The 23,974-nt window shown below is 38.7% G+C and overlaps 1 protein-coding gene across 2 annotated transcripts in view; it reads right to left on the bottom strand.

Moving 5' to 3' along the window:
- DYNC1I1 (dynein cytoplasmic 1 intermediate chain 1) overlaps nucleotides 1–23,974 on the bottom strand; it is a 317,152-nt gene that overhangs the window by 206,695 nt on the left and 86,483 nt on the right. For both annotated transcript variants that reach the window (XM_024249962.3, XM_009242996.4), the window contains one exon: nucleotides 15,775–15,890. In XM_024249962.3, coding sequence (XP_024105730.1) covers nucleotides 15,775–15,890 — 116 coding nt within the window. The remainder of the gene's footprint in view (nucleotides 1–15,774; nucleotides 15,891–23,974) is intronic.

Here is a 23,974-nt window from a genome sequence, read left to right on the forward strand (position 1 = left end):
GAGGACTGCTTGAAGCTAGGAATTTGAAAAGAGCCTGGGCAATACAGTGAGACCCTGTCTCTACAAAAAATTAAAAAATTAAAAAATTAGCTGGACATGGTGGCATGCACCTGTTTCCTCAGCTACTTGGGAGGCTGAGGAGGGAGGATCCTTTGAACCCAGGAGGTTGAGCCTGCAGTGAGCTATGATCATGCCACTGGACTCCAGACAGGGCAACACAGCAAGACTCTGTCTCTTAGAAAAAAGAAATGAAGAGCAGGGCATGGTGGCTCATGTCTGTAATCCCAGCACTTTGAGAGGCTGAGGCGAATGGATCACTTGAGGTCAGGCATTCAAGACCAGCCTGGCCAACATGGCAAAACCCCATCTCTGCTAAAAATACAAACAAACAAACAAAAAATTAGCCACATGTGGGGGTGGGTGCCTGTATTCCCAGCTAATTGAGAGGCTGAGGCAGGAGAATCACTTGAACCTGGGAGGTGGAAGTTGCAGTGAGCCAAGATCATGCCACTGCACTCCAGCCTGAGCAACAGACTGAGACTCCATTTCAAAAAAAAAAAAAAAGAAGAAGAAGAAGAAACATCTCACAATAAGAATTCTAAAATGACATGCCGTTCAGATCAGGAGAAAACACAGGGTTTCTAGAAATGAAAAGATATCTGTTAATTTTGAATCAATATATGGAATCTTTTATGGAAATATTAAGAAAGACATCTAGTTAGAATATGTGCAAATGGTAATTTTTAAGTTAAAATGTTTTGAGTACTTGTAATATACCATGTATTGTACTAAGCATCTTACATGAATTTTTTTTATATTGACTACATTTGATCTTCATGACAGCCCTATGAGGTAGATTAGCTTTTACTGAGGTTGAGGAGAAACAGAGAATACTACTGTGTATGTAGCCTATAAGCTGTTGTCTCTATTACACTTATTTTTTTTTTGTCTTTTTTTTCTTCCTTTTTGTGGAGAACGGGGTCTCGCTATATTGCCCAGGCAGGTCTTGAACTCCTGGGCTCAAGCTATCCTCCCGCCTCTGCCTCCCTGAGAGCTAGGATTACAGGTGTGAGCCACCGTGCCCAGCCAAGCTGTTGTCTCTATTATCCTTTTAACTTTTCTTCATTGTTCATGCCTGTAGTTCATTTCATTGACTTCCTCTCAGGAAATCACAGCCTGAGATTCTCACGACCTTCCTTTATTTCACCTGTCTTCTCATGGAAAGTTCATTGTTTCCTTCCTTGCTCACTGGAAGGCTACAGTGAGCTATGATCATGCCACTGGACTCCAGTCTGAGCAACACAGCAAGACTCTGTCTCTTAGAAAAAAAAAAAAAATGAAGGGCTGGGCATAGTGGTTCACGTCTGTAATCTTAGCATTTTGAGAGGCTGAGGTGAGCTCCTCCAATCTGAGCTCATCTCTCTTACCTGTTAGTTTCCATGTCCTGGAAATTCTTCCTCATTTGTGCTGCATGTTTACCTGGAGCTTACTCCCTTCTGCTGAACCACTTCTTCTCTAACCATGTCCTGCTGGAGTCTACAACATTGCCAGATATTTTGTTGCATACTTAATGAAGATGATGTAAAGACTGCATTTCTCAGTACTGTCATTTCAGAAGACTGACTGTGGAGGAAAATGGGTCAAGACGACTTCCCTGCAGTTATCCTATCATTATCATCAAAGATCAATTTCCAGAATCAGAATTTGAGTCTATTCAGTCAAATGGCTTCATTGACTCCCTCTATAAAGTTTTATTGAACAATTTATTCTTTTAAAATATTCAAAAATGCAAAAAATCTTCATTTAAAAAACATAAGCTTCTATCATTGATATTTTCCAAGACTTTGTTTTAAACTGATGCTGAGAATCATCTTTATGTATAATTCTTGTTTCTTAGGGGAGAACTATTAAAACTAGTTGACCAAAGGAACTGATTTTAAGGGGAAATTCCACAATGGTCTTTTTTCATACTTCAAAGAATAATACGTATTATTGGTATCCATATATCTTTTCTCAGATCTTCCAAACTGCTGCCAGATTTGAATTTCTTAAAAATCTCTCACTGCCAACATATTGCTGGTGTTGAAATACAATCCATGTCTCTCACAGCTTCAACAAACATATTTAACACATTTATGCATATATTAGTTAGTGTAAACATGACTCACTTAAGTATAAAAGGTTTTTTAGAATTTTAAAATTTCACCACCATGTCATTCCACGGAAACTACCTTGGGGCTACTATGAAGGAGTTTCAAACATCTCTCACATAAAACATTATTATACATTAGTAGAAACTCTATTCAGTCAAGAAGAATGGCATACTGACTGGAGGCAGCTCTATAAACCACATGCCGTTTTAATTAAATTCATTTAAAATGCTGTGTCTCTCGGTAGATTTGAGGGCAGATAGAACCACTTAACAATAGCCAAGATCTAATCCAGTTTGTCAGAACTAATAATAATACAAATGCAATTTCTCACACAGGGACACATCCAAAAAGTTCACGAATGAGCAATTGTGAGGCCTTTTTAAAAAGTAATATTTATAAATTATTGCAAGATGTTACCAGCCTCAAACCATGGTTGCAATTTCTAATTCCAATGAGTTGATAAAAGGTGCTATTAATAAAAAGGCACATTTTGGGCAGCTGACATAACTAATTGATCAAGTAATTTGAATAAAAATACAAGATTTCACTAGGAAACCCAGACAGGGATGAAATCACTCAATTTTCCAAAAGCCAGAAGGCCTTGAAAAAAGAGGAGACCACAGAACACTTTTATGCCTAACCAAAACCAAATAAAATGATCCCAACGTACAAATAGGCTTCAGATGATATAATGTGACGAGAGATTTCAACTATGTAGGCAAACCTTTCATTTTCTTACCCAAATATGCCAAGCCAAGGATTACCTAAATAGACGAGGGGAGAGTCTTATTTCCTCAGCGTGTTGTCTCTGTAAGGGTGGAAAGGAAAACTTTTTCCCACCTCTTCAAATTTCGCTGTACCTCACTAATGTTCAATATAACACTTGGATCTTAAGATCTGGGTTAAATTTAAGCAAAGTAAGAGAAAATGGTCCCAGATGAACATGAATTTACGTAGGCTGACACTTCTAGTAATGATTACTGGAAGATGTGTTACTGCCAGCCCACCCAAGGATCTTTATAGCAGCCCAAATCACTACTTATTCAGAGCACCTGAAGATGATGGGGACACTATTTAGTTCTGCTGGATGACTGCTGAAGTTACCACTGTGAATGAATTATGGATAGAGGGAAACAGATGCTCAAACTTCCTATCCAGGACTTTAAGAAATATGGTGCATCTCTTTGTCCTCTTCTTCTGGAGAAAATAGACACCTCCCGAAGCTCAACATGACTAAGAAGTACCCGGTTTTGGCAAGAACATTGTCTTGATCTACTTTAGGGGAAAATTGGTATCCATAAAACTTTCCTCAGTCTTCAGCAGCAAAACAATACCTATTATTGAAATAATAGTTCAAAGAAAAGCATTTTTTCCAACCATTTTGTAATTTTATCTTCACAATATCCTCTTGACAAAAAGGTTGACAGGAGATGTGAAATTTATGATCCTAAACAAAAGAAAATGGTTGCTCCAGGGAAAGAAGATGGTTTTGGAAATAGAGAACATACTGAAGGAAATAGGAAAGGAAGGAAATTTTAAAGGGTTCTGCTGAAGATAAAAAAAATACATATGAATATGGTGTCCTCAGCCAGAGCATATATCAAACAAATGGGAGCTATGCGGGTAGCAATGTGCAATGCAAATCCCACCCCTGTGAACAGTAAATAAATTGTAAACTCATACACATTTAACCATATTTTCTTTCTTACCTTGGAACTAATATTATCCAGAGAACTATTTGATGCATGACCATATGCCTGACCCAAACTGCTTACTTAATCAGGAAATGTGAATGGGCTGCCAGGGGATGCCATATGACACTAGAGAATAATCAGGCAGAGGGAATCAAAAGTTATTCTCACTTGCTTTGAGCCATCGGCTCAATCTTATTTCCCATTACCAGAAAAATAATTAGCCTGAGCCTCCAGTATGCCACACTCATGGTGAAAATGAACACTTGCTCTATTGATCACAAGAAAACAAATGCCACACTACAAGTTTTGAGCTATTGAAAGAGATCATTTGTTCCCAAATAGTCCAAAAACGGTAGTTCCTTTAGGCAAAGGAAAGGTTTTCAGTCTGATATATTTTACTGCAACAAAATCATCTGAAGTGTTATCAAAACTGGAATGCTGTGCTAACAATTTTACAGAAAATCTTATTTCATGCTATGGCTTTATGGTAATAGTGATCAGGTTTTACTTTTTTCTTTATTTTTCCTTTTCAAATAAGTCATCAAGTATAGCAAGCTTCCTGTCTCTCTTCCCTCACAAACCTACACAGTTAGTACCTTCACACACAGGCTCAGCATTGACACACATTCATAGAGAATTAAAAGGATTTCAGGGCTCAGCATCAAGGTGACTTTATTGCTGCTTCCACTCTGACCCTGTAATCCACTTCTACAAATGTGCTCTTTCCTTGTTCCTAGAAAATAACCCTCTCCCTTCTGCCTAAGTTACTCTTTCTTGTGTAATTACCTGTGGTCATTAATATTATCTTCAGTACTTTGATTTCTTCAGAACTGACATCTTGACATAATTTTCCTTCTACAGTTTGAGATTCTTAAGAGGACCAAATAAATAGCATCCAAATGAGAAATAAGGGAAAGATAAAAAATGGAGGGAGGCCAAAATAACATTTTCATTGTTGATAAAGAACGAGTGAAAGTGCAGGTTATGGAGGCTGAGATGGGCAGATCGTGAGGGTCAGGAGTTCGAGACCAGCCTGGCCAATATGGTGAAACCCCATCTCTACTAAAAATACAAAAATTAGCAGGGCACGGTGGTGTGCACCTGTAATCCCAGCTACTCAGGAGGCTGAGGCAGGAGAATCGTTTGAACTCAGGAGGCGGAGGTTGCAGTGAGGTGAGATCACGTCACTGTACTCCAGCCTGGGTGACAGAGCAAGACTCTGTCTCAAAAAAAAAAAAAAAAAAAAAAAAAAAGAAGATGATGTAGGTTACAAAGAAAGCCAAATGGATCTTTTAATTGATTTCCTGAAATAGGCAGACTTACCCACTCTCTCACAGGTAAGGCTGGACCTGACAGGCATCCCCTCTTGCATGTGACTTGAGTATGACTCATGGCACACAGGAGAAGAAAGTAACTTGTAACCCCTACAGGTATGCTGGCTCCCCCAGGAAAAAAACTGGAGATGGCCTGAAACTGCCCAGGTCGTTTATCCAAACCTACCAATTGGATAAATCATTCCACCTCCTCTGGGGGTGGAGTATTCAAGGGTAGAGTGGAGTGGTAAAGGGGTGGCAAGAAGCTAAGAGTATTCCACGAACGGACTTCACATTGGAAGAAACATCAGATGTGGACAGGAAGTGTGTTCAGTTGGTGGAATTCTCTCTTACCATGTGGGAGGACTGGGTTAGATTTCCAGGCAATGTACCAAGGTGTTGGGGTTTTGAAATAGTATCACTTTTTCCTGTCCAAGTTCTGAATTAATTGAAAAATAAGAACAGGAATAAAACAAATAAAGGCCAAACTGTCAACATTACTAGTAATAAGGAACAGGTTGACAATTATAAGTTACTGTAAAAGTAAAACTGGACTTACTACTTCTTCCATGCAGATTCTACACCTTGGAACAGCTCCTATATGGCAGAGCAAACACTTAACTCTAACTGGTCTGGGGAGAACATTAGTATAAATAGACCAAATTCTTCATGCTTAGAACCATTGATAAGTTAGTTACATCCAATCAAAAAATGTTGGACAATTACCTTCCTACAATTCTCTCTCTATTAGGAGGAGAAAAGAAAGGCATACAAGTTAGAAGTTTGAGGGAAGCTTGCTCTTTCTGGATACCAGAAAACGGGAAGTACACATTCCTCTCTTAATGTACCCCCCAGGAAGCCTAGGTCATATGGTTGAATTTCTAATGCCTTCAACTAGATAGCCCAGATTTTGACCCTTAACTGTCTAAAATGTATGGAGGCCACACAGAGCTCTCCTGCCCTCATTTCCATGTCTTTGACTAGTTATTTGTTATGACTTTCTTTCTTGCTTTATGCCACAAGAGATAAGCATGACTCTCTTTTTACTGTTTGATCATTTTATCACTTTACTTTTGCTGTTCCTCTCCCCATAATTACTTCTTCTTCACTTCTCTACTATCCCCAAAATATAAGACTCTTTTTCATTTAAGAGTTTTAACGCTAGTTACTATAGATTATAGGATTTCAGCAAAAAAAAGAACAATGGAGAATTTCTGTAAATAACAAAGTGCTCCCACTCACCTTCTTTGTGCTGTTATTAGAAAATATATTACTTTTCTATAAGTTATAGGCTGAATAATACAATTATAGGTATCGTGTTTTATATCACTGCTATTTAAATAAGAGAAGGAAAAGAAAAAAGAAATATGTATGTATACTATCTTTTATAGTTACATAGCTACCTCTACTTGTGCTCTTTGTTTTTCCCTATAGATTTGAATTACTCTCTGGGGTCAGTCACTTTCAGTCTGAATAACTTTCTTTTATACTTCTTGTAAGGTGGGTCTGTGACTACAAATTATCTCAATGATTATCTGTGAATGTTTTTACTTTACCTTCATTTTTGAAAGATAGCTTTGCTGGGTAGTGATTCTTGATTGATAGTTGTGTTTTTTTTTTCTTTTTTTCTTTGAGCACTAGGAATACACCACACCACTGTCTTCTGGTCATCATTATTTCTGATAAGAAGTCAGCAGTTTATCTTATTGAGGTTCTCTTGTAAGTGAAAATTCATTTTCTCTTGCTGCTTTCAGGATATTTCCCTTGTCTTTGGTTTCAGCATTTGTACTATGCTGTGTCTGTGGAACTATTTGCTTTAATCTTACTTGGAGTTTAGAGCCTCTTCGGTTTATAGTTAAAGTTTTTCATCAAATTTGAGAAATTTTATTCTATTATTTATTTGAGTATTTTCTACCCCTTTTTCTTTGATCTATCCTTCTGGCATTCCTGTTACAGGTAGGCTGATTTGCTTAATGGTATCCCACATTTCTCTGAGGATCTCTTAGTTTTTCTTCATTGTTTATCCTTTCTCATCTCCAGACTGCATACTCCCTATCAATCTATCTTGAAGTTTGCTAATTCTTTTCTTCTATTAGTTCAATGTTTGTTTATGTGCCTTTAATGAATTTTTCACTTCAGTTTTTGTACTGAACTCTACAATTTATATTTGGTTCTTTTTTTTTCCAAAAAATTTCTAGCTCTGTGTTGACATTCTCTATTTGGTGAAATATAGTAATCATACTTTCATTTACTTCATTAGTATGGTTTCTTTTAGTTCTTTGAAAAAAACACATACTCACATACACAACTCTGAAGTCTTTGTTAAATCCATCTAGTTGCTCTCACAGGCAGTTTCTGTTGCCTGCTTCCCTGCCTGTGTAGGGGTCAGACTTTCTGGTTTCTTTGCCTCGAATTTCTTTTTTTAAGAAATTGACTTTGATAATATATTGTAGCAGCACTGGATACCAGTTCCCCCAACCCCCAGGTTTGTTATTGTTATTTGCTTGCTTATTTGTTTAGTGATTGGTTGGGCTATTTTGGTGAAGTCTGTTCTCCCCTGTCCTCCCATAGTGTGAATTCTCTCATACTGATTCTGGAAGGGTGCAGCCTTGGGCATGTGCATAGTTACCCTGCGGTAACAGGTTTTTGTAGTCCATTTAGCAGTTCCTTTCTCTGATCACATCAACTGTTCAGTTTCACTAATTGCTGCCATTGAGTTCCATAATTGTTGCTCTATAGTTTTCAACACTGCCCTGGGGCACAAATTTCTCCACAGGTTGAAATAAGCCTGAATTTAATTTACAGTTTTGAGACCAGTTTTTGAGATGTGTTGTGATCCCAGAAGGGCTCTTCTTAGCTGTCTGTTTTCCTGGTTCTGTCTGGTAAGCTAGCTATGTTTCAGCTTAGCTACACATTTAGCACACCTACCAGTCTTTTCTTAATTGCTTTACACCACTATCTTGATTGTTTTGAGGATGCCCTTAGGCTTGAACATTGAAAATCATGTTAGCTCTTTTGAGAAGAGATTCTGAGCTCTCTGATTTTGACCTGCCTCTCTCCCTGGTCAAAATCTTTGCACCAAGATTCTGGAGCTGGGGGAGGGGATAATGGCACACTTCTTTCTGAGTGACACCTTTGCTTTAGCAGCTGGCTGTGTGGGAGAGTGGGGTACTGCTATTGCTTCTGGTCTACTTAGCTTGCTTTTCCCACCATGAAACCTCTGCTTTACACATGAGCCATGGTGAAGACAATTGGGGTCCCATGTTCTCAGCATGTTGAAGCCAAAGTAAAAATCTCCATCCCTCAAGTTAGTGTTGGGCTGAAAAAGGGAGTCCCCACCTTGTACTCACACTTGCTTGGAACTTATCTTCTGAAACAAGTAGCTGGGGCAGTATGAGAAATGCTAATTGTCTTGCCTCTTCCAGGAAGATACAATAGCTCTCCAAGTGGGAGCTGGCAGGAGAGGTAGCCCTGTGTTTTCTGCTGCATCCACCTGAAGTAATTTCCTTAAAGCTGAATTGGGGGCAAGGAGGGAATGGAGTATGGTTCAAATACCATAGAATCTTCCTGTTTTTACCAAGTTGTAATTAGTTTTATTAGATAAATATTTTTCTTTCTTTCTTTCTTTTTTTTACTTGCTATATGCTATTAGGACTGCTCCCAGATATTTTAAATAGTTGTGCGGTTTTGTTGTTGTTGTTTATCATTTTTACCAATTTTACTGGGAAGTAGATTCATGGAGCATCTCACATGCTCCATGTGCTCCATCTCTCGTGTCTACTTGATGCTGGAAGTGGAACCTTAGATGTTTCTTAAGTAAGGCAACATATCAGTTGTTACTCTCCAGGGAATTAAAGGTTTGCTATGCCTTGTAATATTATTTAGTTCTGCTATTTCTTGACTGTGTCATTGATTATGAGAGGTAGGCAAAAACAATTTTTGTGTGTAGTGGGGCTTATATTTGAAAATTATTAATATGCTTTTCTGTTTGTCTTTGTGAATGTAATGATATTCACCCTAGTGTACCTAGGGCATTTATTTGCCAGTAGAGAGATTAGAATTTGATATAGAATGAAAATAAAACAGCTAAGGTAAAACTCAGCTTCCATCTCAAAACATTGAATTTTGTAATCCCACTGTAGTTTGAGAGCCAAGTTTAATTGAGGGAGAAAGGATATTCCAGTTTTTTTCCTTACCATTTAAAATATCAATAACTACCAAGATCACTCCTTCTGTCCAGAACAGTAAAACCTTGAGACTCCATGGTAGAATGAAGATATAAATTGAAGGAAGTTAAACAGGGGAATATATTTCCAGATAGGAGCATTTCAGAAGAAGAGACAAAGTTTCAGATATATCTGGATTTTCACTTTCTAGGGGAAGCATTAGGAGAGGTGGACTGTTAAACTAAGAGGAGGAATGAGCACAGGGTTCTTGAACCACACTCATTTTTTGGGAATCTGAAAAGAGACCACCATGCAGTAGATCTTATTCATCATAGGCATCTGAGCCTCCCTAGGGGTGACTGGCATGATAAGACTGAGCAAAGAACTGTGAGGACCTCCCTTAAATATTCTGAGGCATGGGCACTAAAGTGAGAGTCAGTATGCCAAGAGATCTGCTGTGGTGGATAAAGGCATGGCATGGACTGAAGGTAGACCTCTAGGATGGAGAAAGGACAAGGCATCGACTCAAGGTCTGGAGACCATGACAGCTGAGAGGAGACTAAATAATCAAAAGAGAGATAGCCAATGCTCCCTAGGAACATTGCCACACTAAGCCAAAAGAACAAATCACAAGTTCACCAGCTACACACTCTAACACAGGGTGCCAGTGCCCAGGTGGACAAAGGACATCATGCCAGAGGGCAACAGATGTCAGCCAGCATGCTGCCAGGGACTAGCACAAGGCCAGAGTCCCTCATCCTCCCTATCTCCACCAAGGCCATTAGATCATGTAAACCTCATCTTTCTTCCCTCTACAACTGGCCATGATCTCAGAGAGAGATGCAGATGAGAGGGGGACTCTATGAGCTTGGGCATTTCTACCCAAGATTAATGGAACATACTAACAGGGACTGTTTAAAAGATGAGAGTGAACTAAAGTTGTTTATTTTGTATATTTTCTCTATGTCAACTAGTAGTATTATAAATGGCTGCAGATAAAATAAAGGAACTGCATTCTCTCTGCACCTCTGATTTATAAGGTGAGTAAATTCTAGCAATGCTACAAGCGTAATAATGTATATGAGTGTGCTGAACACATAATAAATATTATTTTTCTCTTTACCTCCCTTTTTTTTTCTTTTTCTTACAGCAAAGTGGGCATTTTTCCAATATATATTCTTGGCCACTTAGCATCCAAACACCCATTGTTCTAAAAGGAAGGATATAAAAATAGATCAAAGTTGAGTCATAGCATCCCCAAACATTATGGGAAGCTGAACTGGGGCAGTTATTTCTCTGCCTTGTCCCTCACAGCTAACGCAGGGGCACGTAACCTAGTCCTGGCTAATGGACTCCCTTGAGGGAACACTGTCAAGAGGCAGAGAGAGTTAGAGGTTTCCAAGCCAGCAGTGACTACAGAGTTTAAATCATGAGCCTAACAGAGAGTATCCAGTGACAAGAAGTCAGGAGGCTTAGGTCTTCTAACCAGGAAGGTTCACTGGTATGATCTTGCTGTGTTAGCTGCTGTCTTAGTCTGCTCAGGCTGCCATGAAAAATAGCATAAACTGGGTGGCTTAAACAAGGACAATTTATTTTCTCACAGTTCTGGAAGCTGGGAAGTCCAAGATCAAGGTGCCAGCCAGTTCATTTTCTGGTGAAAGCTCTCTTTCTGGCTCGCAGACAGCTGCCTTCTTGCTGTGTCCTCACATGGCCTTTCCTCAGTGAACGCACACACAGAGAGAAAGATCTCTCTCTCTCTCTTCCTTTTCTAATAAGGCCACCAATTAGAGATCCTACCCTTATGACTTCATTTAACCTTAATTACCTCCTAAAAGCCCTATTTCCAAATACAGTCATATTAGGGGTTAAGCCTTCAATATATGAATTGTGGGGATACACAATCCAGTCCATAATAGCTACCTAATTTACTTTTTATTCCAAACCTAATGCTCTGGCTTTTTTTTTTTTTGCTTTTTTTTTTGTCAATTCTATCAAGTATCTCATATCCTCTCAACAAACCTTTTTTCTGTTTAAATTTAGAGTTAGTTTCTATTGTCAGCAACCACAAACTCAGTCTGGTACAGAAACTACCATCAGGAGATAGTCACGTGGGAAGCTGATGTTGGTTATCTGCCATAGCTGATGCTAAAGAAAATGAAAATTCAGTAAGAGTTCAGGAATGGGAATCTGTCAGCTATAACAAATAGCTACATAATTTTTCTTCGATGGTGATCTTTAATGAAGTGTCCATTGAAAAGAAGGATTTAGGGGATCAAATTTTCACTGCTATTGAATAGTGTGAATGGCATGAAGAATTTAAAGACACTAGGGTGAGGTGGATACTTCTAATGGGACTGGACAGCTGTAAGAAATAGATGGCAGGTTGAAGTCTCTATATTTTAGATCTAGGCATAGACTCATGGACTTTCTCTGCTTGTGAAAAGTATCTACAAAAATGTCAAAGTCAAATGCAAAGTTTAAATTCTGTGGGTTTCTGAATAAGGTCTGTGGAATTGCTAGTGTCACCAGATGACTTATGTGAAAGTGACAGCAATGATCAGGAAACAATGGGAAATTGAATGTAGGTAAGAATACAGAGGCCTGGGAGTACCTCCAAACCATATTCTACACTAAGCCTTGCTTGACAGCCAAAGACCTACCGCCTTTCTCTTTGCATCTTCATCATCCTACACCAGGGCTGAGCCAGTTCTCTATCTGTAGCCCTTGTCAATCTCACCTTCAACATGGAGCATCATGTCAGCAGGACCTGGAGAGGAAGCTGTAGCTGGTACCTTTAAGACCTAGTTAAGACATTATGTAGGCCAGAGGATGGAGGAAAAATCTTTGAAAACATAAGGACTTGCTACCTTAAGAAAGTCTCTATTGGTCTAGTCATCTGGTAAACGCCAAAGTATATGTGAATACCTTAATTCTCTAATATTAAAAGTCGAAATGCTTAGTGGGTCATTCTGGGTTTTGCAGGCAACATGTTCAATGTTTGCACCTACTTATTCAATCCATTTACCCAGTGCTTTGAAAGTTTTTACTTTCAAATGGCTATAATACTTGGAAATTATGGTCCAGCTGACCCAACGGTGCCCCAAGTGTCTATGGCAAATCAAACAAATGTCCCTAAGAGGTGAGTCTCAGAAGAGGTGCTTAGATTTTAGAATAATAATGTGGCCTCTTTATTGCATTACTCTCCCTTTGAGAGAGATGTCTTGGTTTGCTACTGGGCCTGAGTAGAGATTAAAGCTTGACCACAAGATACCAGGTGACTATCAAAACAAACTATGCAGTATGTACCAGGTTGTAGAAATTTCCTCCTCCTTCCTCCAGTGCGGCTTGCATCTTTCCAGCAGATGAAGAAATTCTCATTCCCCCAGGGGAACCATAGTGAACTTGGTGTTTCTAGAGACGTCTGTCATTATCTTTGTCGTTCAGCAGTATTTCTTGGGTACTCAGGATAAGCCACGCACTTACTCACTATAATAAAGATGCAAAAGACTGGCTCCCTAAGCCCAGGACCTCATGGTTGGTACAGAAATGGGTTCATAACAGGCAACAGAGAGGCAGCCTTGGAGGGGACCATAATTTCTTTTTCCTTTCTTGCTACTTGGGAATAAAATTATGTGTTTAAAATATATTGGGGCAAAGGTATCCTTCTCCAAGTCAGTGTTGCCCATTCTTGGCCTTCTTTCCCTGCAGAGAAGGAAGGTCTAACCTTGTTGAAAGAACAGTATTCATGGAGACTTTATACTTAAATGTTGCTTATTTATATCACTGTCTGGAGTGTTTCTCATAACAGATCATTATGATCAAAAATTAATACCTACTATGATGAGAATGTTCATTACAGTGCACAGTACAGAAAGGATGCTTAAGCTTAGGCAAATCCAAAGTACCTTCCCCTTCATTTTCAAAAGTAAAATGGGAATGTGTAAGAACTTGAATGCACTAGAATCCATTAGAGGCAGAACAAATCAATGCTCTGAGATCATTAGTTTGAATATCATTAAACTGTCCACAATCAAACAATGACAAAAAATAATCAGCATGCCTTCCTACATTATGGGCAACAGCAAGCCAAAGTGGATGTTATATATGCCACAGCTTCAAATGTTAGCCACCAAAGAGCCTCATTGTGTCATAAAATTCAGTAGTTGTTTCCTGCCGCTGAAAGGCGCAGTTTTCATGAAAACATTGCCACGGCTCAAACCCCACAGTGGAGCCAACCCACATCTGCCGCATGGTAGAACCTCAGTGCCAACTGTCCACTGCTCCACGCAGCTCTCCTGCCAACCACCTCCCCACAGCAGGTGAAAGTGAGCACCAGCACCCTCGACGGCCGGACAGCCGGGTGACTGCCGGCAGCCAAGGGTCAAGGCATCATCGCCTGTGGTGAGGGTCAGTTTGCTGAACCCAAATTGAAAGGTTTTTCTGTCCAAATCCATCCAGGATTGCTTAAATGTCAAGAACTATGGTAGCTAGCTTTGGGTTCTGTATTGTGGAATCTGAACCATCTAAATGCCCTTCACCACAAAAAAGCTTGATGGATCTTGTGAACAAAACAGAAAGAACTTCTGCCAATAGCTGAGAAATAAATTCCCCCTTTCCTGCTGCTTGGACCACATCATAATGAGGGCTCCCAAGCTCTCCTTGCAGTAATAAAATGGAATGTACAGCCTTTTCCTTTTGATGTGTTCCAGTTTAAAACTTTAGAGCTGATGCCTTTTCATCCTTAATTTATCTTCCCTTGTAAATATTTCTTTACCACTTCCAATATCTTAAGTACACATTTTAAAAAATAACTCACTCCTTCTCCTATTTCAGTTGTATAACTTTATGCTATGGGTCAAGTTTTGGGCTAAATAAACATGCCTCCAGCTACAGCTCTGCAAATACCTCTGGCAGCAAATTAAGTCAAACAAATGTTTTGGTTGGGTGATGAGGATGTTTTTTAACGATCTTCCTGTTCTTGTCTGGAGGCCCAAGGATAGACTAGGTGAACTCTCACAGGATTTTCTAATTTTGTATTTTCTTTTTCTTTTCTTTCTTTCCCCCTCGCTAACTGTATTTTCAGCCACGTTAATATACAGTTCTCATTTGTTGGGTTGGTTGGTTTAAAAGCTCACCACCAGAGGGTGCTACTTGTTTGCTTCTAAAATTCATTTCACTGGGGCTTGAAAAATGGAGGCCCTGCTACTAATGAATTGTCCCCACAGCAGCTTGTATAGGAAAGATTTTCAGAATGCCTGACAGCACCCCGGACTTCAAGGAATCTGATTCACTTTGCTTTTGGCGTTATTTATTTAGAACCAAAACTGAAAACCTGTAGCTTGCACAAACAAAAATGCACTGATTTTTATATTTCCTGTAAATCACTAAGGGGGAAATGCTAATCATTTTTGCATTTCATGGCTTTTGTCCATACTTACTACATAACAACAAGGAACCCAGAATTCCAACATCCTCTTCACTACACCGAAGAATAAAATAACATACAGTAAAAAGAGTATTTGCTTTGCTATAACAATGTTAGCCTCTAACAATGAAACTTTCACTTATCCTGTTTTCAAAATACATCTCCCTCTTCTGCTTTTGCATAATCTTGCTTTGATAAAGTTTTGAATTCTAGGAAGTGTTTATCAACTTCGACTTCTCTCATGAGTGTATTTTTATGATTCTCTGATATCCGTATGTGACTTTTTCACTTGATATTTTTCTGGCATACACAAAGAAGGTATGGAGTTCAATTTCCATTCACCTATGTGGAGTTTGCACAGGAAAATGCTTTTAAGTTGTGGTCAGAAACTCTCGTGTGTTGTCACCTCAATTGGCAAACCAAATCAGTGGTCAGCAAAGGTTTTCTGTAAAGGGCCAGGTTATAATAAAGATTTTAGGCTTTGTGAGCCATAAGGTATCTTTCACAACTACTCAACCCTGCCACTGCAGCAAGAAAGTAACCACAGATGTCAATGGTTGGATGTGGCTGTATTCTAACAACATCTTATTTCTAAGAACAGGTGGTGGGCTACAGTTTGCTAAGCCATGTAAATGATGAATCTTAATGTATGCTTAAGATTCTTAATGTATGCTTAAGATTCTTAATGTATGCTTAATGTATTCTTATTGATAAAATTCAGCACTGTTTCTATTACATTGTTCTTTGATGATTTTTGTTCTCCTCACATGGTTTCGATGTAGTGAGATAAACCTCTTTAGTTTATCTAATTTAAAGTTTGCCAGGTCACTTGGAAGGGTATCACTGAGTTCCCTCTCCATAGCTTTCAAACTCAGAGGAGGCTTTGGCTTTCAGTGTCATTAGGTTTGTATCCCATGATCCCTTGAAGAGCTCTTATTTTAAGAGGAAATCAACAAGAAAGATGTTACTTCCCAGTGATTTCTCCAGAGATAATATGGAGAGTAAGCCAAAGACATAGTTTACCTTCAGACTGATGCGTGGCAAGAGGAGTCTGGGTCTCCTTTGAGTAGGACACTACTTCCCTTGGCAGGAAATCCACTTGGGTGACCTTTGACACGCCCAGTTTATGCAGTCTTCTTCTGTAAGTAACAAAGAATAAATGCTTAGAGAGGGGAGGCATTTCTTGCAGAAGAGCTATCAGTAATAAAAGAAAGCACTAAAACAAACAAACCACAAATACCCTCAGCTTCTGAGTGCAAGGGGCAGGATCATGAAGCAGAACTGGCTCTGGGCTGGAAGTCAGGACACATGGGCTCTTGGCCCATGTTGGCCCTAATAGGCTGGGTGATGTCAGATAAGACCCTCAGCTTTCCTATCCGTAAAGTCTTGGTCCAGCTTACATGAGACCTCTTCCATTCTGAGCATCCCAGATTCTACTCGGTTAAAATTTATTGAGGAACTTTCATTTGCAATACAGGATTCTAGTCTCTTAGGAAAGAAGGAGAAAAGGAAAGTAATGCTTCCTAAATTTGAAAAAAAAAAAGAGAGGTGGGTTCCTTAGTGGTGTAACACATTCTCTATCATAGCAGTGAGGGGATTATATTTAAAGAATGAGTTTAACAGTTCTCATTTCTGCAGAATAGGAACTAACACAGATCAGCATGTGAATTTGCTTGAAAGACACATTGATATAGCACAGAGGAGTGAAAGGGGGCACTGGGCTCAGAGTGATAAAGCCTTAGCACAGCATTCCAGACCTAACCGTGACCATGTGAGAAACCATTTCTGAATATTTATGTAGCACTTGAAGGGTTTTCAGGGGTCTTTAGATTCATTATGTTACGTGCCTTTATGACACCTCTATGAAGTATGTGGATAGATGTTATAATCTCCATTTTACAGGTGAGGATAGTGAGATTCCGTTAAGAGATGTGCCCAAGTATATACAACTCGTAAATTGTAGAAGAAAGGTTATGAGTCTTGGTCCGTTGTTTTTCTACCAACTCAAACTCCTAACTAAGGTTCTTACTGGTGAGTTCTTGAGTTACTGCAAAAATTGAAAGTGCCTCCTAAGACACCCAGGAAGCATCAAGTCATGGAGGTATAATAGTATCACCTGGTGGTTAAATACATAACCCCTAGCCCCACCATTTACCAGCGTGTGTCTCATCTTGAACAAGTCACTAATCTCTCTGTGCCTCAGCTTCCTTATCTGTAAAATGGAGACAGAGGTACTTTCTAATTGTTATGGGTAATGTCTATGTACCACATACACATAATGCATATGCCACATATATATTATGTAGTCATATGTACATAATTTACAAACATATATATTTTAAAACAGCTTCTGGAACATTGTTTTTAGTATATAGTTATTATATTATTAGTATTAGACATATTCTACTATATTTCTAAAAATTTCCAGGCATGGAGTGCATGCATCTCTGTGAGAGAAAAAGAAAAAAAAAAGGTATACTGCCCATTTAGCCAAAATCTTATATTCCCTAGCTCTCTAGGAGCAACAGAAGTATACTCTATGCATATTATTGTCCTTAATTGTTACTAGCGGCTGGCACAGCCTTATTTCTTTTTCTTTAAATTATTATTAATAGGAATAAAGTGAGAAAATGCAGGGCACAGTTAGGAATTTTCACACACAATTTCCCAAACACTGTAGGAAAACAAAAATTCTTCTTGTCTATGAGTTACTAACACAATTGAGATGAGATCTAAGATGTGCTCAAAGTAGGTACCAGCAAATAAACAAACAAACAAACGCTGGTTAGAGGACAAGCCTCGCTGGCTGTCTCTGTGATCTAAGTGACCATGACTGGAGCCCAGGCTCCACGCAGGCCTGGACCACACGGGCCTGTTTCACTGGGAGCTCTGGGCCACACAATGCAAGAGAGTCCAGGCTGGGCCCAGGCTAAGCTTTGCACAAGTGACAAACCTTGCTCCCTTCTTACACAGAAATGGGGAAAGCACATACCATATATCAGAAACAAAATCACCAAATGAGGGAAAATCCTCAAAGTTTCAAAGTAAGACATTCAAGCTATTATTTTAAAACCTCCTTGGGTCAGAAAAGAATGTTTTCCTGCCTGAAATGGGTCTTTCTTGAAGCACCCAAAGAAGAAAACATGAAAAGACATCGCAGGACTGCTTGAGGCAAAGCCTCTCCGCTGCTTAGTAGCCCAGAGCGTCTTTCTGAGGCCCCAGTAGATCAGTCTTTATTATAAACAAGGAAGTGGAAAATAATCCACTTCAAATTGAGGCCACCCGAGCACACAGAGATCACCCTAAACCCTCAACTGCCCTGGGCACCTGCATGAGACCCAGGGAGCTCCAGCTCTGGTTAAGTGGTAGCTACATCTACAGGCAGGGATTCCAGGGCATCCTGCTAACATGACATAAGCTGCAGCCCTATCTCGTTTGGGACCAGCAACAGGTGCTGGGCAACAGGAGGCTGATGTGTAATTTGATACTCCACCATGGCGGACTGAAACCAGCAGGTGAGACCATACAGCACAATGGTGATGTCATGCACTCATTCTGAAACTGGGTTCATAGTTCTGCTTTGAACATACAGCTGAATGGTAGGGGAAAGCTTTGGACAAATGACAAACTTCTCTAAGCCTCATGTTTCTTATCTGTAAAATGGGTACCTGTCATTGATTGTGAGGACTGAATGAAGCTAATGCTATATAGCACTTAGTTTAGTGCCTGGTATATATCAAGTGGCTCTTGGCTCAAGCAGCTCTACTTTATCTGTTCTGACGATTATAATAATGTTTATATTTGTGAAAGAAAATCAGAGAAAGCAGATTTAGAAGTGTCCTAAATTAAAGATTCTTTAAGATAGTAGAGTTGAAGATGATCTCTGACAATAAAATGAGAATCATACTCCTAATTTCTTTATATGGGCACAAGGATAGGATGTGGCCGCTTGGGAGAGTTCATTTGCTTTTCCTTAACTTCTTTTCCTTTGAAACGTCTGTTTTCAAAACGTAGGTGGAGTAAGTGTGTTTATCCCACTAAAACAAAACCTTTTCTTTTCTCAACAACCATTGAAAAGTTTCAACCAGTTTTTCACTGATGCTACGTTTGTGAGTTCAGGGTCTGACTTGTACCTAAGACATCAAAATAAAAGCTGAGTTGTCATCATTAGATTTTCCCAATGTACTGATCATCTGACACACTGATAAGCTTGTGGTTCTTCTGGCTTGAGGGTGAATCTGTCTCAAATAATTTATAATTTTAAAGCAATTCCTTATAACACTTCTTAGAGGGTACTGGTAGATTATTGTATCTTTCCATATGATCTCTGGATGGATGAAGCTGCATTTATATCAAATGCTTTTATTCTTTGTGCCTATTTTGCTGCTGTTTTAGTAACCAGGGACTTAAAATATGCCAAACGCTTTTCATACATCATCTTATTTTATCCTCATTAAAATTTTATATCATATTCCAATTTTACAGATGAGAAAACTGAGGCTCAAGTGATGTTAAGAAATTTTCCAAAATCACAAAGGTAGTGACAGAGTTGGGCTTTGGCTCTATGCAAGAGTAAGTCCCAGGGCCATGTACTTAAAAACTTTGAAACTGTACTTAAAAACCTTGTTTTCCTGCGTGTTCTCTAATGCCTTATGACCATCCACTCATTGAGGCACACTTCTTAAAACCTAATATAGTGGTCCAAGCACGTGTGATCATTTTATAAGCATGAGAAAGAATTCTTGAGAAGTAGCCTGGTTTAGATTGTTAGGACATAATGAAAGGATTATGTTTCTGAGTTAAGTACCATACAATCACTCCCAGCCCTAGCCAGTCCAGAAAGGATGACCAGAAGGTGTCGTCCTTTCATAGCAAAGACCTTTTGCTTAGGGATTTCTCTAAGTTAAACTAAGCAAAGGAGGAAGAGCAAGACAACACTGTGGTATTCATACCATTGCAGTTCCCATGCCTTCTAGTTAGGCTGCAGACTCCATGCTGGCTCCTCAGTTCCAACTCTGTGCTACCTTTCCTGCCATCCCACCACCCCTCCTGCATAGCTCATGCCCTGTTCACTGTACACCCAGATACTGCTGCCATAGCCCTTGACATGTCACTGTACAGTCACGTGTGGCTTCATGATGGGGATACTTTCTGAGAATTGCATGTTAGGCAATTTTGTCATTGTGCAAGTATCACAGGCTGCACTTACGCAAACCTAGATGGTATGGCCTACTATATATCTAGGCTAGATGGGATAGCCTATTGCTCCTAGGCTACAACCCTGTACAGCATATTACTGTACTAAATACCATAGGCAGTTATAGCACAATGGTTGAGTATTTGTGTATCTAAAAATAGAAAAGGTACAGTAAGTATACAGTATTATAATCATATAGGACCACCATAATACACAGTGCGTCATTGACCAAAACATCATTATGTGACACATGACTGTATTCACTTCTTTTTCATGTCTGTCACCTATGACTAGACTGCAAAGACACTTATTTATCCATTACTAATTTATGCTGTACCCTGGGCCTTAGTTTAGCGTCAGGTACAGAGCAGGCACTAAATAAATCTTTGAGGCAGGAAGGTAGAGAGGAAAAAAGGGAAGAGAAGGAGAAAAGGTAGAAACAATGTAGAAATATAAGTTGAGACTCAAATTATGTATGTCCTGGCTGACATGGCATCATTTTAAAATCATGTGGTGTATTTTCACCTTGGTAAAATAAAAGGGTTTATTGAAACTTTAAAATTACTGAACTATAATGCTTTAAGTAACTGTGGGAAAACAAACATTCAATATCACCTATGCAGTACAATAAAGCCTCATATATTTGGATTAATTGTGCCAAGAGTAAACCAAAATTCGAGAAATCCTAGAGCAGAGATTCCCTGACCCCACCAGCAGCAGTGCCACTTGGGAGACAGTTAAGAAGGCAAATTCACAGTCCCCACCCCAACCCACTGAGTCAGAAATTTCAGGGTTGGGGTCTGGCAATCTGTTTTAGGAAGCTTGTCCAACTTCCCCCTTTCCCCACAACCCCTTACTCTGGTGATTCTGATGCCTGCTAAAGGTTGAGTATCACTGGCTTAAAAACACTAGATAGAGTGGAGAGACGAAAACTTCATTGTTTAGGCAGACCTGTTTGAGCTTCCCCACCCTGCCATCAGATCCCAGGCTATTCTAGAGGCTTTAGTGCCACTGAATGGGCAGACGTCTTTGAACTTCATTATGAAATTCTATGAGACAAGCCAGGTAAAAAGATGAGGGAAAAGGTGAGAAGAAGAGGGCTACAGAAAGTAGATTGCAGTATACAAAATATTAAGAAACTGGCTCAAGAATCTTTGCTAGATAAAAAACTAAAATGTCAGACAGATGATACCAGACTGGGCAGTGGAACCACAGATCCTTGACAAGCTGACTTGGTCTTGTCCTGAAGTGACATGGAGCCAACATCTCCCCAGAACTAGGGTTAGACTTTCCCCTAAGAGTTTCTTTTCACCTTGTCCTGTCAACTTGGCTGAGAAAGCTGGCTGAGCAAAGCCATATTGCACGAAAGTTGAAATGTTTCTTCTGAAAAGAAAAATCAGGTCTTAATAAAGAATAAAAAATAAAGCTACTTGAAGTTTGAGAAGGTTATTTGCCACTGCTCAAGGTGCAAAGATTTCCAATTTAACACTAGCGTAGTCCAATCCACCCAGGTTCTGCCCATTTGTCCTTGATTGGACATTATGAATCACAAGAAGAAAACTACTCCATTGTATGAACCACTGTCCCCATTCCCCTTTCCATTTCTGGTTCAATTGACACTTTGTCTATCCACTCACAATAAGGTTAGCATAGCTTTGCTAGCTACTTATAAAGTTGTATTATCCAAAAAAAGATGAAGCTCCAAGTGTGACGTAAGCATGATCTATGACAGCTACTAAAGCTGAAGAAAGTTAGGATTATACAAACTTACTCCCAAATAAAAGCATGAGAAACATGTACATTACCAATGGAATTCTAAAAAATATACTCTATGTGGCTCTTCTCTCATTTCAAAGATGAAGGAAATTTTGAGAAAAACCTGAATGATATTTCAGGATGTTATGAAAACTTTAAGTACTATTTTTAGTACTATGAAGAATAAATTCTTGCAAAGCATAGAGTTATCTACTAAGCTGGAATGCCCTGGCTTTCTCCACATTTTGAAAAGAGCTCCATTCCTTTCAGAACCATAAACAATGGATTGTTAGCTTCTGGAATCATTGCATCTACATCCTGAAATAAGAGGAGAGGCACTGTTTTGTGACTACATGTGATGAAGGCCTAAAGAAAACTCACTAGATTTCAAAGAAACTTTCTAGTTACCTTGAAAAATAAAGGCCAAAAATTTAAATGGAAAAACAATTTTGACATGTCAAGGACTGGATGGGGAGCTGGTTATGAAAGGCACGGAGAAGCAGCAGAGGTGGTTGACCAGAGACAAGATCAAGGCTGCCTTAATTTTTTAATTAAAATAAAGTTCACACAGTATGAAATTTCCTTATTTAAACTGTATAATTTAATGGTTATTAGTATATTCACAAAATTGTGCAACCATCACCACTATCTAATTACACAACCTTTTCATTACCCTCTAAAAAATCCTGTGCCTACTGGCAGTCACTCCCCATTCCCGCCTCGCCTAGCCCTTGACAACCACTAATAATATGTTTTCTACATACTTTCAAATAAATGGAATAATAAAAGGTGTAGCCTTTTTGTCTCACTATTTTTACTTAGTTTAATATTTTCAAGATTCAACACTGTTGTAGCATGTATCATTATGTCATTCTTTTTTATTGATGGATAAGATTTCATTGTATGGTTATACATTACTTTTAATCCATTCATCAGTTGTTAGACTTTTTGTTTGTTTCCACTTTGGGTTATTATGAATAATGCCGCTACAAACAATTGTATACAGTTGACCCTCTGAATCCACAAGTTCCACATCTGCATATTCAACCAACTGCTGATCAAAAATGTTCAAAGATAAACAATATCACAATTTTTAAAAATAAAAATTTTTAAAAATACAGTATAACAACAATTTATGTAACATTTACATTGTATTAGGTATTATAAGTAATACAGAGATGTTTTAATTTATACAGGAGGATGTACATAGATTATATGCAAATATTACACCAGTTTCTGTAAAGAACTTGAGCATACTCAGGTTTTAGTAACTGGGAATGGGGGAATTCCTAGAACCAATCCCCCGAGGATATGGAGAGATGACTGTACACATTTTTGTGTAGACAGATAGTTTCAATTATCTTGAATACGTATCTAGGAGTGGAGCTGCTGGGTCGCATGGCAGGTGATTATATATTTAACTTTTTGAGGACCTGTCAAATTATTTTCCAAAGTGTCTGTACCATTTTACATTCCCAGTAGCAGTGTATTAGCATTCTAATTGCTTTACATCCTCCTCAACTTTTATTATCTGTTTATTTGATTATAGCATCCCAGTGAATATGAAGTGATATCTCACTTTGGTTTTGATTCATATTTCTCTGACAGCTAATTATGTTGAGTATCTTTTTCATGTGCTTACTGACCATTTGTATATCTTCTTTGGAGAACATGCCTATTTGAATTTTTGTCCATTTTAAAATTGGGTTATTTGTTTTTTTTTAATGGTTGAATTGTAAGAAATGTTTATAATTGTGGATATTAGAACTTTATCAAATACATGACTTGCAAATATTTTCATCCATTCTGTGGGCAGCCTTTTTACTTTCTTTATGGTGTATTTTGAAGTGCAAATATTTTCAATTTTAATAAAATCCAATATATCTATTTTTTCTTTGGTTGCTTGTGCTTTTGGTAACATATCTTAAAAAATCTTTGCCTAACCTAACGACACAAAGACTTAAACCTATGTTTTCTCCTAAGAGTTTTATAGTTTTCGCTCTCACATTTATGTCTGTGTTCTATTTTGAGTTAATTTTTGTATATAATGTGAGGTAGGGGTCCAACTTCACTCTTTTGCCAGTGGATATCCAGTTTTCTTTTTTTTATTTTATTTTATTCTTATTATACTTTAAGTTTTAGGGTACATGTGCACAATGTGCAGGTTAGTTACATATGTATACATGTGCCATGCTGGTGTGCTGCACCCATTAACTCGTCATTTAGCATTAGGTATATCTCCTAATGCTATCCCTCCCCCCTCCCCCCATC

This window comes from Pongo abelii, chromosome 6 (genome assembly GCF_028885655.2).
Source record: "Pongo abelii isolate AG06213 chromosome 6, NHGRI_mPonAbe1-v2.0_pri, whole genome shotgun sequence".
Taxonomy (NCBI): domain Eukaryota; kingdom Metazoa; phylum Chordata; class Mammalia; order Primates; family Hominidae; genus Pongo; species Pongo abelii.